The sequence below is a fragment of the Neolamprologus brichardi genome, chromosome 18 (genome assembly GCF_056152115.1).
Source record: "Neolamprologus brichardi isolate AB-2024 chromosome 18, ASM5615211v1, whole genome shotgun sequence".
NCBI lineage: Eukaryota > Metazoa > Chordata > Actinopteri > Cichliformes > Cichlidae > Neolamprologus > Neolamprologus brichardi.
In genome coordinates, this window is record NC_142121.1 from 14,846,784 (window position 1) to 14,861,231 (window position 14,448).

At 39.6% G+C, this 14,448-nt stretch overlaps 1 protein-coding gene across 2 annotated transcripts in view; it reads left to right on the plus strand.

Annotated features, from left to right (window-relative positions):
• Window positions 1-1,939, plus strand: part of LOC102796269 (netrin-G1-like) — a 64,081-nt gene extending 62,142 nt beyond the window's left edge. For both annotated transcript variants that reach the window (XM_006792265.3, XM_006792266.3), the window contains one exon: window positions 715-1,939. In XM_006792265.3, the coding sequence (XP_006792328.1) occupies window positions 715-953 (239 nt within the window). In that variant the 3' untranslated portion in view covers window positions 954-1,939. The remainder of the gene's footprint in view (window positions 1-714) is intronic.
• Window positions 1,940-14,448: the final 12,509 nt, after the last annotated feature.

Genomic DNA, 14,448 nt, shown 5'->3' on the forward strand with positions numbered 1-14,448 from the left:
GATATTAACTTATGTAGTCCTAATCAGTCTACATCAAAACAAAGAAATGTTTGTTAGCCAGTAAAACTCCAGCCACTGATATTACATCCTTCTTCTGACAATGTTGTATTGCTTGCTGTAAGGTTAACTACAGAGAAGAAAATAACAGCTACTGGTGAAATACCTGGAAATGCTCATTTGCATATGAAAGGTTGTGGTGATGTGATGGAGCCAGGTATCCATCCCGTGTCTTCTCCTCTTTCTGTTCTCTTCACCTCAGCACAGAGGGGCTGTTTCACAATACTCTGGCATCCTTTGATTCTCAAATAATTAAATTCACCTCATCAGAGCCATGGTTTGCTTGCTCTTTTGTTTTGCCAGAATTATTTGCTATAAAGTCCCTTTGGCGCTACTAAAAATATCCATGAATCCATACAATGTCTGTGTTCCTTTGTTAAGTATTTTCAGAGGCTGTTGGCAGCATTATATTCTTTTAATATGTACCCTTGCTGTCGGTGTCCTCTTCCTTTTTTTGCACACTTTCTGAAGTCCTTGGCTTTACCCTCTCTAATGTGTCAGCTGTGCTCTAAGGACACAGAGCAGTACAGACAGGACAGGAAGAGGCAGCTTGTGCCCTGTGAACCTGCCTGTTGATGTTCTCTGCCGCCCTATCACTGAGTGATCTATTAATCACGCTTTCCTGTCTCCCCTGCCCTTTCTGCTTTGTCTGTGCAGCTCGGGTGTGTGACAACGCGATGCTGCGCTGTCAGAACGGCGGCACGTGCCACCACCATCAACGCTGCCATTGCTCCCCCGGCTTCACGGGCATCCTGTGCGAGAGAGCTCGCTGCCAGGGTCCAGGAGACTGCGATGACCAATTGTCTGGACAGGCCTCGCTCCATCATCGCCCCACAGGCCGCCACCACACTCTTACCCTTGTAGTGTTCCCGCTATTATTCGTTTCCCTTTGCTGAGGGACCTGAACCAAATCCTCAACCAAAACACGAAATGCTGAGAACGAACACTCAACCTTAAGGACATGAAGAACAAAGAATGTGTGGACAATGTGCTCAGCAGACAATATAAGCAACTCTTTTTTTGTATATCCAAGGCCACAGTGGTGGATGGCAGTGTTATTAGTGCAAATGGCTGTGCACTGATGTGTTATACTGAATGATAGAAGGATTTATGAAAGGTCTGGTGAAATCACTGCTGTCTTATAACTTCCCAGAGGAAACGGTCGGAGCCTTTGCTTTGTGATCTTGTCATTGGCTTATACTTCAATAAAGGCAGACTGGATACTCCACTCAGATAAAGATACCCACATCCTGAGAGCAAACTGTATAAAACTAGACACATGATTTCTAAGTATCATCTGAAGTTAAAAAAAAAAAAAAGTATATATATACATATATAATAGTGTGGACGGGACTAAAATCATGTTGCCTCACTGCCTCCTTCCTTACTTGCTACCATCTTCTCTCCTTTCCTCTTTTCCTTTACTCTGGCCTTTTCCCCTCACTTTCTTCTTCATGTGCTTTGGTGACCCTGGTGATTTTACTTTGCGGAAGGGCGTTGTTTGCCAAAAGCTGCCCATGCGTTTTCAATTCCCTAAAAGTACCAATCTAGTATGTTTTTTTGTTTTTTTTAAGAGGCTTTGTAGTCATGCTTGAACTCACCTGTATGGGGGGAAAAAGGTGTAACATACTGTAACTGTATTTAATTTTGTATAAAACAGATATTTTCATGACTACGCAAAAAAAAAAAAAAAGATGTATTACTTGTTTTCTATTGCTGGCGACCTGTCATATAGTAGATGTGGACTATGAGTGCGTAAGGAGTTTTGGTTGTATTATTTCTTTGCTTGTGTGGCACATGGTTCTCTTCATGGTTTGAGAACTGCTGTCAAAACTATGTTTACATTCCCACTTACACAATACACTTCCACCAAAGCGAAAAAGCGAAACATGTCTTTGTGTTGTTGTTGAACAATGGTAACCTTATTAGTCAGTAACATTTGAAACAACATATGTAGAGTTACGGGTTTATTGTTTCTAGATAGGTGCAAACCAATGACAATAGATGAATGCCATTATAAAGGATTTTAAACTCAACAGCAGTTGCTGATAATAATATCCGTTAACGCGTAACTCCCTGGTTCTTTGTCCATGGCTGGTTATTTTACTGTGCTGTGACACGCTCTTGTTGTGCTCATGAAACGTGGGAGAATGAAAAGAAACTCAAGACAAAATCCCATCAATTTTATGTAAATTTAACAAGAAGATTCAAAGAAAAGGAGATTGCTCCGCTGTCACAGAGGTTGTTCAGCTCAAGTCTGTAATCAGATCTAATCCTTGAATCAAATGGGAAGAGGGGACGTTTTTCTGAGCTAGTGCGACTGAAAGCCTACATCCTGCTGTGGCAGCCACCACAAAGCTACACGTTGAGGAAATGAGCTTTAATTCATGCAGGGTCAATGAATAGAAATTAAGATGCATCCCACTGGGTGACATATTGAGCACTGAGACCAATTTCATTTGAGAGATTAATTGTACTCCCAAAGGTTGTCATGAAACATCTAATTGTGCTAGAGTCTATTATAAGTGCCTCTCATTAAATTACTATCTATGATCAGAGTTGCACATGCCTTTTTTGACAGACTCTTGCTTATAAAGCGTCCTTTGAGAACCAACACGGGGTATTTGAAAAAGGCTAATTCGCTATAGGTAATCACTAGAAAGGTATGGATGTATTTTATTTAGCAAGGTTTAAAGTTTTGGAAGAGAAAAAACAAAATCTTTTGCTTAGAATTTCTGATGCAGAAAACACTAACAGACTTATCAGTTATTCAGAAAATGAGTCAGCAGCAACAGGTTTGGTCTATAGCCGACTGTATTAAAAAGGCTAAATCTATGTTATCTAGTTGAGGTGTGATGAGCTATTCTGTTTACTTACAAAAAGAATACAGTGGAAGGCCAGATGTCCCAGTTTTCAACTAGGACTTGAATGCAGCTTACATTTGTGGATCTGTGTGAAAATCTGTCTCAAAACCCTACGTGGGCCTGCGACTCAGTGCCAAGCCCACTGAGATCAGCTGATCTCAGTGCCAAGCCACATCATCAGCAGCACAGAAGGGTATCAGCTGACCCATAAGGTGTCATCCGGATGGATCAGCAAAGAAAGAACAATCTCCAGGATCCTAGAGACTGTGATGACCAACTGTCTGCATAGGCCTCAGTCCATCATCACCCCACAGGCCACCACCACACTCTTACGACTCCTTGTTTTGATCTCAATTTTATATTATTTGTTTACCTTTGCTCAGAAATTTGAACCAAATCCTCAACCAAAACGTGAAATGCTGAGAATTAACACTCAACCTTAAAGACATGAAGTACAAAAACACATGTGGACAATGTGCTCAGCAGACAATATAAGCAAGTGTTTTTGCTGGCAGTGTTATTAATGCAAACAGCTGAGCGCTCTTGCTCTCAACACGTATTATTTCCAGGTACAGTTAGATCTATATTGTACATGTAGCTTTAATGCAAGGGGTTTTACAAAAAACATATTAAGTGTTTGGGAATCACAGCCATTTTATATACTTTCCCCATTTCAAAATTAATTGATAACTAACAGCTGGCTAACAACTGACTGACAATCATTTTCATGACCAGCTGAGGCCTGTTGATGAATGAAGCAGACATAATATCTGAAGCTCATTAAAAGGGTTGAATTTTACGTTAGGCATTGCTCTTTCAATTACGAAGCCCAGGGCCCAGTCCTTCCATATGCATATGGAAGGACTGGGCTCCAACAGTGCTATGCTGCCAAACTACTGCAGATGGAAATTACAGAAGGGAAATTACTTTTTTACTATAGTTGTCCCATCCTCTGTATATTAATAATGACGATAGCCAATGTGACATCACCCACTGGTTAATGGAGACGAGTCATGAAGCACTGAGCTGAGCATTTTTATCTTGACAACACAAGTCAAGGAAACAAGGGGATGATAATGCATGATGTGAGCATCATGTTGTGTTCAACCAGACTTAAAACTAACAAATTAGACCACGGCTCTACTCAGAGTAGTGCATATACTGTGGAGTATTTGTCTAATGTCTGTAGGTGCCAGATTTCTGCCACAAATTTTGTCCGACTTGTAGTTTATAGACTAGTTGCAGTTCTGTGATGGATTCATGAAGGTTCACACACTACCAAATAGCCAGCTCTGAGTTTATCACAGTTTTCACTAAAGGGGCTGTAATAATAATAAAAAAAGAAACATACAGGGGGACAGACAAAAAATGTAAAAGCTACATTTTCTATCTTGTTTATTCAGGTATCCTATGTAGCAAGCAAGTGCGTAAGCTAAGCTGCTCAGCTATAATTAGGCCTGTGATTTATTATACTTGTTTTATCTTAAAAAACAACAGCTTTTTTATTTGAATGTCTGAAATCATTAGCTGGTGATGCAAACTTTTCCCTGGGACATACAGCTTTAGCTTCAATTATTTCACATTATATTGCAGGCATCAGATTAATGGAAACTTTCATCCTTTTTTTTTTTTAAATGACCTGATCTAAAGCAGAAAGAAGTGAGCCAGAAACAGCACTAGCTAATAAAATCTATTTGGTAAAAGGTGCTATTATAATTAGCTAGAAATGACTATCATTTTTCATCCGGAATGACTAATACATTTAATGGTAAAGTTGGCTTCATTGTTATATTCACCATGTGAGAACAGAAGGCTTCATATGTGTCTCTGCAGTAAGGGGATTGTGCTCAGCTCTTTAGGATGTGTGAGTAAATTGGCAAATAACTACACTGTTATCCTAAATACAGCAGCAACTTCATCTGTCCAGCATAATATCGCCTTCAGTGATTTAATACTTTGCTTCAAGGTTCCTGTCTCCGAACTGGCTTTGGAGAATGTGAAGTGGTCCACTTGAGGCTGTGGTTATAGCCTCAAGTGGACCAGTCATCAGTTTAGGAAAAGAAGTTTTTAGAGCAGTGTGTGTGTGTAGAAAAGAAAATTACCTTTATGACATGTTAGTGCAATAAAACTAGTGCTTTATGACCCTTTCTCTTAGCTTTGGGCTGTATTTAGCTATTGCCACTAAAATATTTAAGGTTAAATCCAAGTCTCTTGCCCTTAAATACTGATGAATGACTGGATAGGGAGCATTGCTCCAACTTAAAAGCTGCTCCAACACTCTTGAGATTCACAAGGAAACAGTCTGCTTAGCACTGACATATTTTAATGGTAATATCAATATGTTTTTCTCACTACCTTATCTGTCTTTGGAGAGAACAAAAATAAAGGTGGAAGGTAGATATTTTTATTCAAGAATTTTTACTAACTTATTGGTGGCAACAGTGGAAGTTGAATAACTGGGAGGATTTTGTAAAGTATGATGATTTTTCGGTCACCAGAATTTAGACCACAGAGAGAAAGAAAGGTTTTTTCCTTCACTAGCTCTGTTGCCTACTGTTTTATGTCACAGCAACGCCTTGTCCTTTTTACTTTCACATCTAAGACTCAGGAGGGGGTATTAGGAGGACATTTTTAGACATGTGCAGTCCTTGTGTTCTGCCACTGTCAGCACTGGTGGCACCAACAGAAGGTTACATAACGTAAGACAAGGGGTATTCAATATCGAGGAAAGAAGCAGCTCAGCAACATGACTGGAGCACTGAGCAAACCAATATCCATATTCAGCTCTAAAATACCCAGCAATAGAACTGGTGCTGTTCCACCAGAAATCTCCACTTTTCTGTCATTACAGATCGTATTAATGATCTGCATTTTGTTATCCATAAACCTATCAAATTTGTCTAAATATTTGAATATTGATAAACTCCATTCTGTTTGCAACATGAACTCGTCCTTGACCCTGTCGCTTAGCAAGCTTCAACTGCTGGTTCAGCTGTCGCTGTAACAAAAGAAAGGATGAGAGGATGACACCATATGGAGAGTTGCACTTTCCATAAAGATTGTCTTGTTCATGCGGCACTAAAGCAACTTTATCCATTGCGGTGAAAGTTGTTTCATTTATTCACTTACTTACTTATCATTTCATTTATTGAGTTACGCTTACTGACTTACTTACAGTTGCGTTGTTCATAGTTTTATTTGTTTGTTTTGCAAATGCTAGCTCCCATTTGAAAAGAAAAAAAGTTAAACGCGACTCTTCTTTAGAAACATCAAATTAAAGTCATTTTTTGTACATTGTCTCAATAAACTTTCTGCTTAAACTTTAATAATCTTTAGGATAAACTTTTGATTTGAACTTAAGTACAGTAATATTAAGTGTCAAGTAGTGTCAGGTTTAACCATCAGTTAGTGAGCCTAGTAAATAAGGGACACCACATCTCTCATAACTGTCTTAAAATAATTCCTTCTGTAGTTCAGTAGACTAAAATTTTCATTTTGGACTGTCTAGAGGAATCAGTGAGCGGACAGTCTTGATCCTTTCAAGTAAATCTTTTCATTACAACAGTCCTGTTTAAAATGATTTTACTTCAAAATTGGGTTCGTCTAAATGCTACCATGAGGAATAAGACCTTGTAATAAAAATAATAATAATAAAAAGACCATGTAGGTGCAGAAAACCTCTGCAAGGAGATATCTGCTGTTTTAACACAGCTACTGTATTCACATATTAGCAGAGCACAAGTCAGGTGTTTTGAATAAAAAAATAAGAGCATTTATTAAACAGATAAATGGCAGTAATGTTGTTTTGGTGCCAGAATTGAGCAGCGTAATTTAGCACTTTTAGATATTTACTTTGCGATCCAGCATAAAGAGGTTTAACACCTTATGTGATAGCCTGAAAGAAGCATACTTGCAAACCTGCATCACCTGTGCTCTTATGTGTACACTGACTCACCAGCATCTATAGGACTTTCCACCCCCTCCATCCTGATCAATGTTTATCGACTTCATTTATGTGACACCACATCAGGAATGGCACTTATGGAGAGGTTGGAGCAGCATGCCATATGTGGCTTTATCAAACTGCTATTCACATTCCTGACATTGCAAGGACAGCTGGTGGGTGGTTTGCTGGCTTGGCAAAGAGAGCCAGAGTACGCTGGAATCAATAGACAGAACAAAGAGGAAGTTAAGCTGCCCCTGCTGAAGAATTCTTGAAATACCCATTTACTCTGTTCTTAAATATGGAAGTCCTTTTACTCTTTAACTATTTTGTGGAAGATGGGATTAATATTATTGTTCAAAATGTTTTGATATCAGTTACCGGTTTCATCTGAACCTGTCCTTGTGTTGTTGGACACTTGTGCTATAATAGTTGTCTAACTGAGGGGAAATAATTACAAAATATTTCTTATTTGCTTGAAAAGCATAGATAGATTTAAGCAGAGCAGTGTCATGTTGTAGAGATTAAAAGAAACCTTACAGAAAATTTTGCTTAAATCAATCTGAAGTCCCCCTCACTTCGATACAATCTTTGCTACAGATTGCAATCTTTTTCAGTGTCAAACACGATCACAGCACTTGTCTTCTACTGTTTTCTTCAGAGCCAGATCCAGCACTTCTGGCCTTCGGTGCCACACCTAAATTGCAAATCAGCCCTGTCTGGGATTGGCACCACGAGCACCCCAACACCCTGTCGAAGAAATTATTTATGTATCACACCAACACTGTCCATAAATAAAAGATACCTTTCACAGTCTGTTCCAGAGTTCCTGGAGCTTGGAAGAAATGGTTTATCCTCGTTTTTTCGCATGCTGGTAAGAATGTGGTTTTTTTGTGTTGAACCCCTAGGTTGCATTACAAACACGTCTGACAGGAAAAATAAAAATAACGCACCTGGAGAATGTGTGAAGATTGCCACCTGTTATTGAGTACAGTCTACACTGTGATATATAAACTGAGCTGCAGTTATAGGCTACATGTATATTAAGAAAATCTGAGTTGTTTTCTGGGTATAGGAAAAATATTTTTCCAAATGAGAGATTCAAATGATTGAAACTTAAAATTGAAGTTGCATTGATCCTTTTGGTCCTAAATTGCAGCTGTAGAAGGCCGACTACCAAGTCAATCAGTCTCTGACTTCTCCAGTCCAAGTAACCTTGGGTAAGTTACTGTTCCTTGAGTACCCCCGATGCATCCATTGGAGTATTCGAATATAGTGAATATTAGAACGTGATTAGACACATATAAAACTGATGATTGTGGGACCGGGTGAATGAGACTTCTACGAGAACACACTTTGAGTGCTCAACTGAGTAGAAAGAGGCTATTTAAGTACCAGTCAGTTTACCATTGTGGACATACCTACATACTAAATACCTGAGAGATCCATCCAGCCCTTCAGCAGATCCATCGACTGTTCCCTGAAACCTGATTTCAGTGGAAAGGTGGCTGTCAAGAACCCGATCTTAAGAACAGAAATAAGGAAGAAAAAGGCTGAGGTGCTCCAAATTACACAAGAAATATACTTGTGAAGTGATGAATATATATTATGAGTTTGTGCTATGAAGGATGTTCCTCCAGCAAAAAATAAAGCTGAAAATAATATAAAGTTTATTTTTCATACACGAGTGTCTGCATTTGGGTCCACTTCCTGCCTGCCCCAGCCATACATGACACAAAAAAGACATGCAAGGTAACTTAATTACCTTTTTACTTTAATTTTCAACTATTTTTCCCAATTGTAAATTAGATTTAACAAAATAAGTACTTTACAATTAAGTTAAGCTAATTTTACACATCATCATTTTTTCATTACAGATCCCAAAGGTAAAATATATTTTTATAACCGACTAATAAGCAAAGGGCACAACAGCACAATTCCTCAATACATCTAAATCATTTAATTGCTGTAGAAAAAGAGCCCTAGAGAAAAATTTAAAATGAACTTTGGATAGAGTGTGCTATTAGTTATGCTAAAATAAGGAGATATAAATAACAGAGCACTCACTGTGAAATATTTGAACCGATCACTGCCTGTATTTTAAAACTGACCACACAGCTGGCTACAATAAAACAAAAAATATATTTTAATAAATTACTATAGAAAGGTTAAAGTTTATCACCTTTTCACATCTGCCTGCAGCTTCCCATGCCTGCCTCTCAGCACCATTCGCACCGCTCTGCCTCATTTGTGCAGCTTTTACATTCTCAGCTCTACTTTTCAGGCTTGAAACCATCTGATTCTTCTGCTCTGCTCCAGATTTAAATCTTTATTTACTCGGATTAGTTCCTCTGGTTCTCCATGTGTCCACAATCCGCTACGCCACAGCTCAATATTCCATCCATAACCTTCAGTGAGCTAGGTGCTATGTGGATGATAATGGATGGCTAATGTGGGTGATTGCTAATAAACAGCTAACATTACCTTGTGCACAGACCAAGTTAACATTTTATTTAGTTAATACAGGCGCTTTACTAAACTTTGAAATTCCTCCTAAAGTGATATGAAACTACTTAACTACTAATTACGATATTCATTTGCAACAGCATATTAATTCAATTTTAATGTTTAGTATGGATTCATGTGAGTATTGATTTTTTTTTTCATTGTATGTGCATGTTTCAATAAATCAGTGCACCTATTTTCATTTTTCTAGCAACATGTAAAAAAGTGAGCTGTGACTCAAGACTGCTACATATCACTTTTTTCACACGGTTGCATAATGTGAATACACTGACTGCTGTAATGTTTTGCTTTTGGCAGGAATTAGCTACCTTCTTTATCATTTCCCTCCAATTAAAGCATATTTAGATCTTATTAATCTGTTCTTTACACCTGTAATTCATGTTCTGCAGCAGACATTTTTCACAGTCATAATCTTGACATGAAATAGTAGCATCCTCTTTTGTTACATCAACCATCTGCATTTCCTCCTTCACTAGATCCATGAATCTCTCTGTGGTCTTTCCCTTGCCCTCCTCCCTGGCAGCTCCTTCTCCAACATACTTTGTCTAATATATTCACTATCCTTCCTTTGCACATGTCCAAGCCGTAACAGCCTCACCTCTCTAACTTTGTGTCTTTTACCCCCTCTGATATACTCATTTTTAAACTTCCATCCTGGTCAGTCTCAATTAAAATCATGAGATCTTCAACTCTGCCACTTCCACGTCAGCACCATGTCTTTTTGTCCGTGCCATCATCTCCAAACCATACATTATAGTGGATCTCACTACCATCTTGTAAATCTTCCCTTTCACTCTTGCTTGGTGTCCTTCTGTAACAAATCACCCCTGACACTCCTCTCCACCCACTTCACCCTGCCTGCACTCTCTTTTTCCTCTCTCTCGTGCAGTGTCCTTTGCTTTAGATAGCTGACCCAAGTTATTTAAACTCATCTACCTGCACTATCTCTACTCCTTAGACGTTCACAATTCAAACACATGTATTCTGCTGTGCTTCTACACACCTCCACTTCTCTCCAGAGCATACCTTCATCTCTCCAGGCTCTCTTCCACCGGCTTGCTACTCTCACTACAGATCACAATATTATCTGCAAACATCACAGTCCACAGAGACTCCTGCCTTTCCTCATCTGTCAGCCTCATACATCACCATTGCCACACTTACATACTTCTCTGATCCAGCCACAAGGGGGTCACATGCTGGTGTACATCTAGTGCCAGTCCAAGCCTGGATAAACAGGGAGGATTGTGAAAAGCCAGAATACTTTTTCCTCTGTTTCTGTCTACTGCCCTCTCACAGACTTAACGTTATTTTATTGAGCATTTATTCATGATTTATTACAAAGCAGTATTGACTTTGGCAGTTTGTGAATCAAAGGATTGCTATTACATGTATTAAAAGAAAGCAGGAGGTAGTGGCACAAATAATGGGGTCAAACAAGCAGAAAAATATAAACAGAGTGACAAAGACCGAAGTAACATGAAGATAGACAGCTTAGATGCAAACAAGGGGGACAAAAAAACAAAAAAGGGAATCAAGTGGGAAGAAATAATAGCAGGAAGACAGAAACCTTCATCACAAAAGGCTGCCATGAAACAATGGTTCCCTGATGGAGGAGGCAGCTGTAAACATGAACACCCCCATTTGGCAGACCTGAAGGAAAGGGTTGGAGGAGAAGAGGTAGACATGAAGGGGGGTGGGGGGTGAGCAGGTGGGGTTAGAGACAGACAGACCCTGCCAAAGCAAGCCCCCATGACAAGCACCACCACCTCGTTAAACCTGTCCCCGGGAGTCACAGGCAGATGCTCTGCTTTTCCTATGATAATGACCGACCTGCTAAGCAGCTACCAGCGTCACGCTCCTGTGAACAACTATTGACCTCAAAGCTGTCACTCGCTTTCACGCCACTGCTGCTTCCAACTCGCCACACTCAGAAGGGGCTTGTTGCATCATTCGTTTTAATGCAGGCCTGGACATTATAATACTGCCTGTTATCAAACGTTGTATTAAATCTCTTCCTGCCGATGCGGTCCTCAGAGGTTTTGTGCACTGCATGTGGACATCAGATACAGCGGCTACAGATTTGCGATCGTCAATTATGTCTTAAGAGCTTTGAAAACATGCTCCCCAGCCTGTGCAAATTGACATTAAGGATATGAAAGCGTTACCCATTAATACACATTTATTCACCATTTTACATTTAGAAGACCCACCGCTGTCAAGCATCAAAGCGCAGTCAGCACATGGAGCCCATGAGTCAAGAGGAAGTAACTGGGGTGAGGGAGACACGGAGAGAGAGACAGACAGAGAGCAGCGGTTCTCTGAGGATTAGCTCATTTAGACTGCTTTGATCTGTGAGATCTTAATTGCTGGGTAGCACTGATAGAGTCCTCATGGAGACTTAGCAACACCATACAGGCGAGCAGGGAGGAGGGTGGCTGTGTTCTTACCTTCTCTTCTTCTCTTGTTTTACTGATTAACTCGTCTCAGTTCGACAGACCGTTCAGCAATGGTGGCCTATGGCATACTTAGCAATCACTGCGTGTGACTACAGCAAAAAGAATTAATGAGCATTTTCGACTTTGTCACCGATACTCACTAAGTCTTCTGTACAATTTCTTCTTTCCTCGATACCTTTCCTCATAATGACATTTTTGAAGCGTTAAAGTCAACCGCTCATACTTCTTCTACTCTCTTGTAGGCACAGAATTGATCATTTCCCTAGGGTTTTCGAATAGGTCATGTGACTCAGGGCCTTTCTCTTAGTGGGCCAAGTAACTGTAAGGACTTCCAAAAAACAAAAGCACTGTGGTCAGATTGAGTTATTTTTCTTAAGTTATTCATCTAGCATATAAATTAATGAATTAAGCAAAACTAGCATTCATGTTTGCTCATGTTTCTAAATGAACAATCAATACAGTTTTTTGTTTTTCCTTATGAGGGCAACATCCCCATAAAATCCCAGTAAGAGCACTAAAAAGAAGACTAACACATTATTTTCAGATTTTAATCAGAATGTTTTGCATGTATGAAGTGGAACTGCCATCAGATCATATATGTCATGTTATAACAATTCAATTCATCCACACATTTTCTTCCGCTTTTTCCAATTCAGGGTCGTGGGAGGTTGCTGGAGCCTGTTCCAGCTGCTATGGGGTGAAGGGCGGGGCACACCCTGGACAGGGCTAACACAGGGAGAGATTCACTCTCACATTTATATCTACAGCCAGTTTAGAACTGGCAGTTAACTGAACCCATTGCATGTCTTTGGACCGAAGCCAGAGTACACAGAGTGAACTCACACAAGCTCTACATATAAAGGCCAGCTGTACGACCCCAGCCGGCAGATTTAAACCCTTCTTGCTATGACGCAACAGCGCTAACCACTGTGCCATCATGCTGCACCCCTACCCATCCGTTTCCGTTCACTTATCCAATTCAGGGTCAGATTTGGGTTTTCTCATAAGATCTGATAACTTTTTCAATCATTCCCTTTTCTGTTGTGAGACATTTTATATGCACCTTGCCTCAGTGAAGAAAAACATTTGCTGCAGTTTTAGTTTGTAAGAGGTTTCATGGTCAGAAGTCATCAGTTGAATGTAAATCATACTGTTAAACTCTCTCAGAGAGCCGAGCCCCTTTGAGGGGAAGTGAGAGCTCACTGTATTTGCAGTTTCAGCTTTTGCTAAACTCCCTTTTAGCCCCATATAGAGATCCAGAGGGACTGACAGGTGAAGACTGGGGTTAAGAAGATCATCCCAACAGATGAAGATGATGCAGGGCCTCCTTTGCTTTCTCTTTCTGCCTTTGTCCCTCTCTCATATCCATACACACTATCGTGTTTCTACCTGTTCTTTATCTCACCATACTCCATGCAGGCTTGTACATCTATTTCTCTCTCTCTCTGTGACTGGTGTCCAACTTCTCTGTTGTCGTCTTTCATCTCCTTGTCTAAGACAAGAACAGAGAGATTAAGGAGAGGAAGAGTATTAGGGGAGCCATTTTTTCTGCCTCTTTTGTGATGGGAGGGTTACTGTTAGCTGAGCAGAACCCTCCCTCTGCTGGGTTTGGTCATTAGAGTGGCTGCAGAGCAGTGGGGGGAAAGAAAGCCTGAGGGAGTGTTTACATTACAAGAATACTGATACTGTGAGGCTCCAGTGTGTAAATCAATCCATTGTTATATTTGATAGAGAATTTCATCTATGGTAATATATGATCAGACTGTATAAAACAGCAGGAAATGCACATTCAGTAATTAAGAGAACTAGCTTACTACATCACGGCATTAAAATACACCGAAACCAATAAAATTAACACACCTATAGATAAAAGAGCAGCATCTCACTAGATGCAGTGTCATCAGGATCACAAGGGATTAACTGGAGCATTTGCTTAATCTGTTTGCTTAAAATACATAAATTTAGCTAATTGTAGCAAATCCTGACTTTTGAAGTCAGTGAATACAAGGTGGAAACAATAATGTGAACCATGTCATCTCTGTACCAGCAGTCCCTCGAGACTCCCTAATGTGCCCATCTGCACATCAATAAAGACTAACATGACACATAAGAGCTGTGAAGTGTAGTAGTGTGTAGTGTCTACAGCTTAGACACAAGTTCAGCAGTGAAATGCTATTATAGGCACCCCTGTTTTTGGTAATTCTAACAAAGACCTTCTTATTTTATTTATATATTATTTATTTAGGTTTTGGTTTTCCATCATTATTTACTCAGTAGGACATTTTTCTGTAATGCTGACCTATCAGTCCCACAGTCCTATGACTGTTTTCTCTATAATAATTGTATAATAATTAATCTATAATCCACCTCCTAGGCAATTATTCTAATGCCCACTTTGGGGTGCCTGCAGAAGGCCATCAATCCTGGCAGACTCCCATGTTTAATAACTTTAGCAAGACAAAATGCTAAAAAGACTTCGAAATGCAGGGTCAAAAACACTGTGTGACATCAGACTGGCTATATCTATTTTTTTTTTTTTTTTTTTTTTTTTTACACATACTATATGGTTACGACAAATACATGCATGTGACGAGTGTAC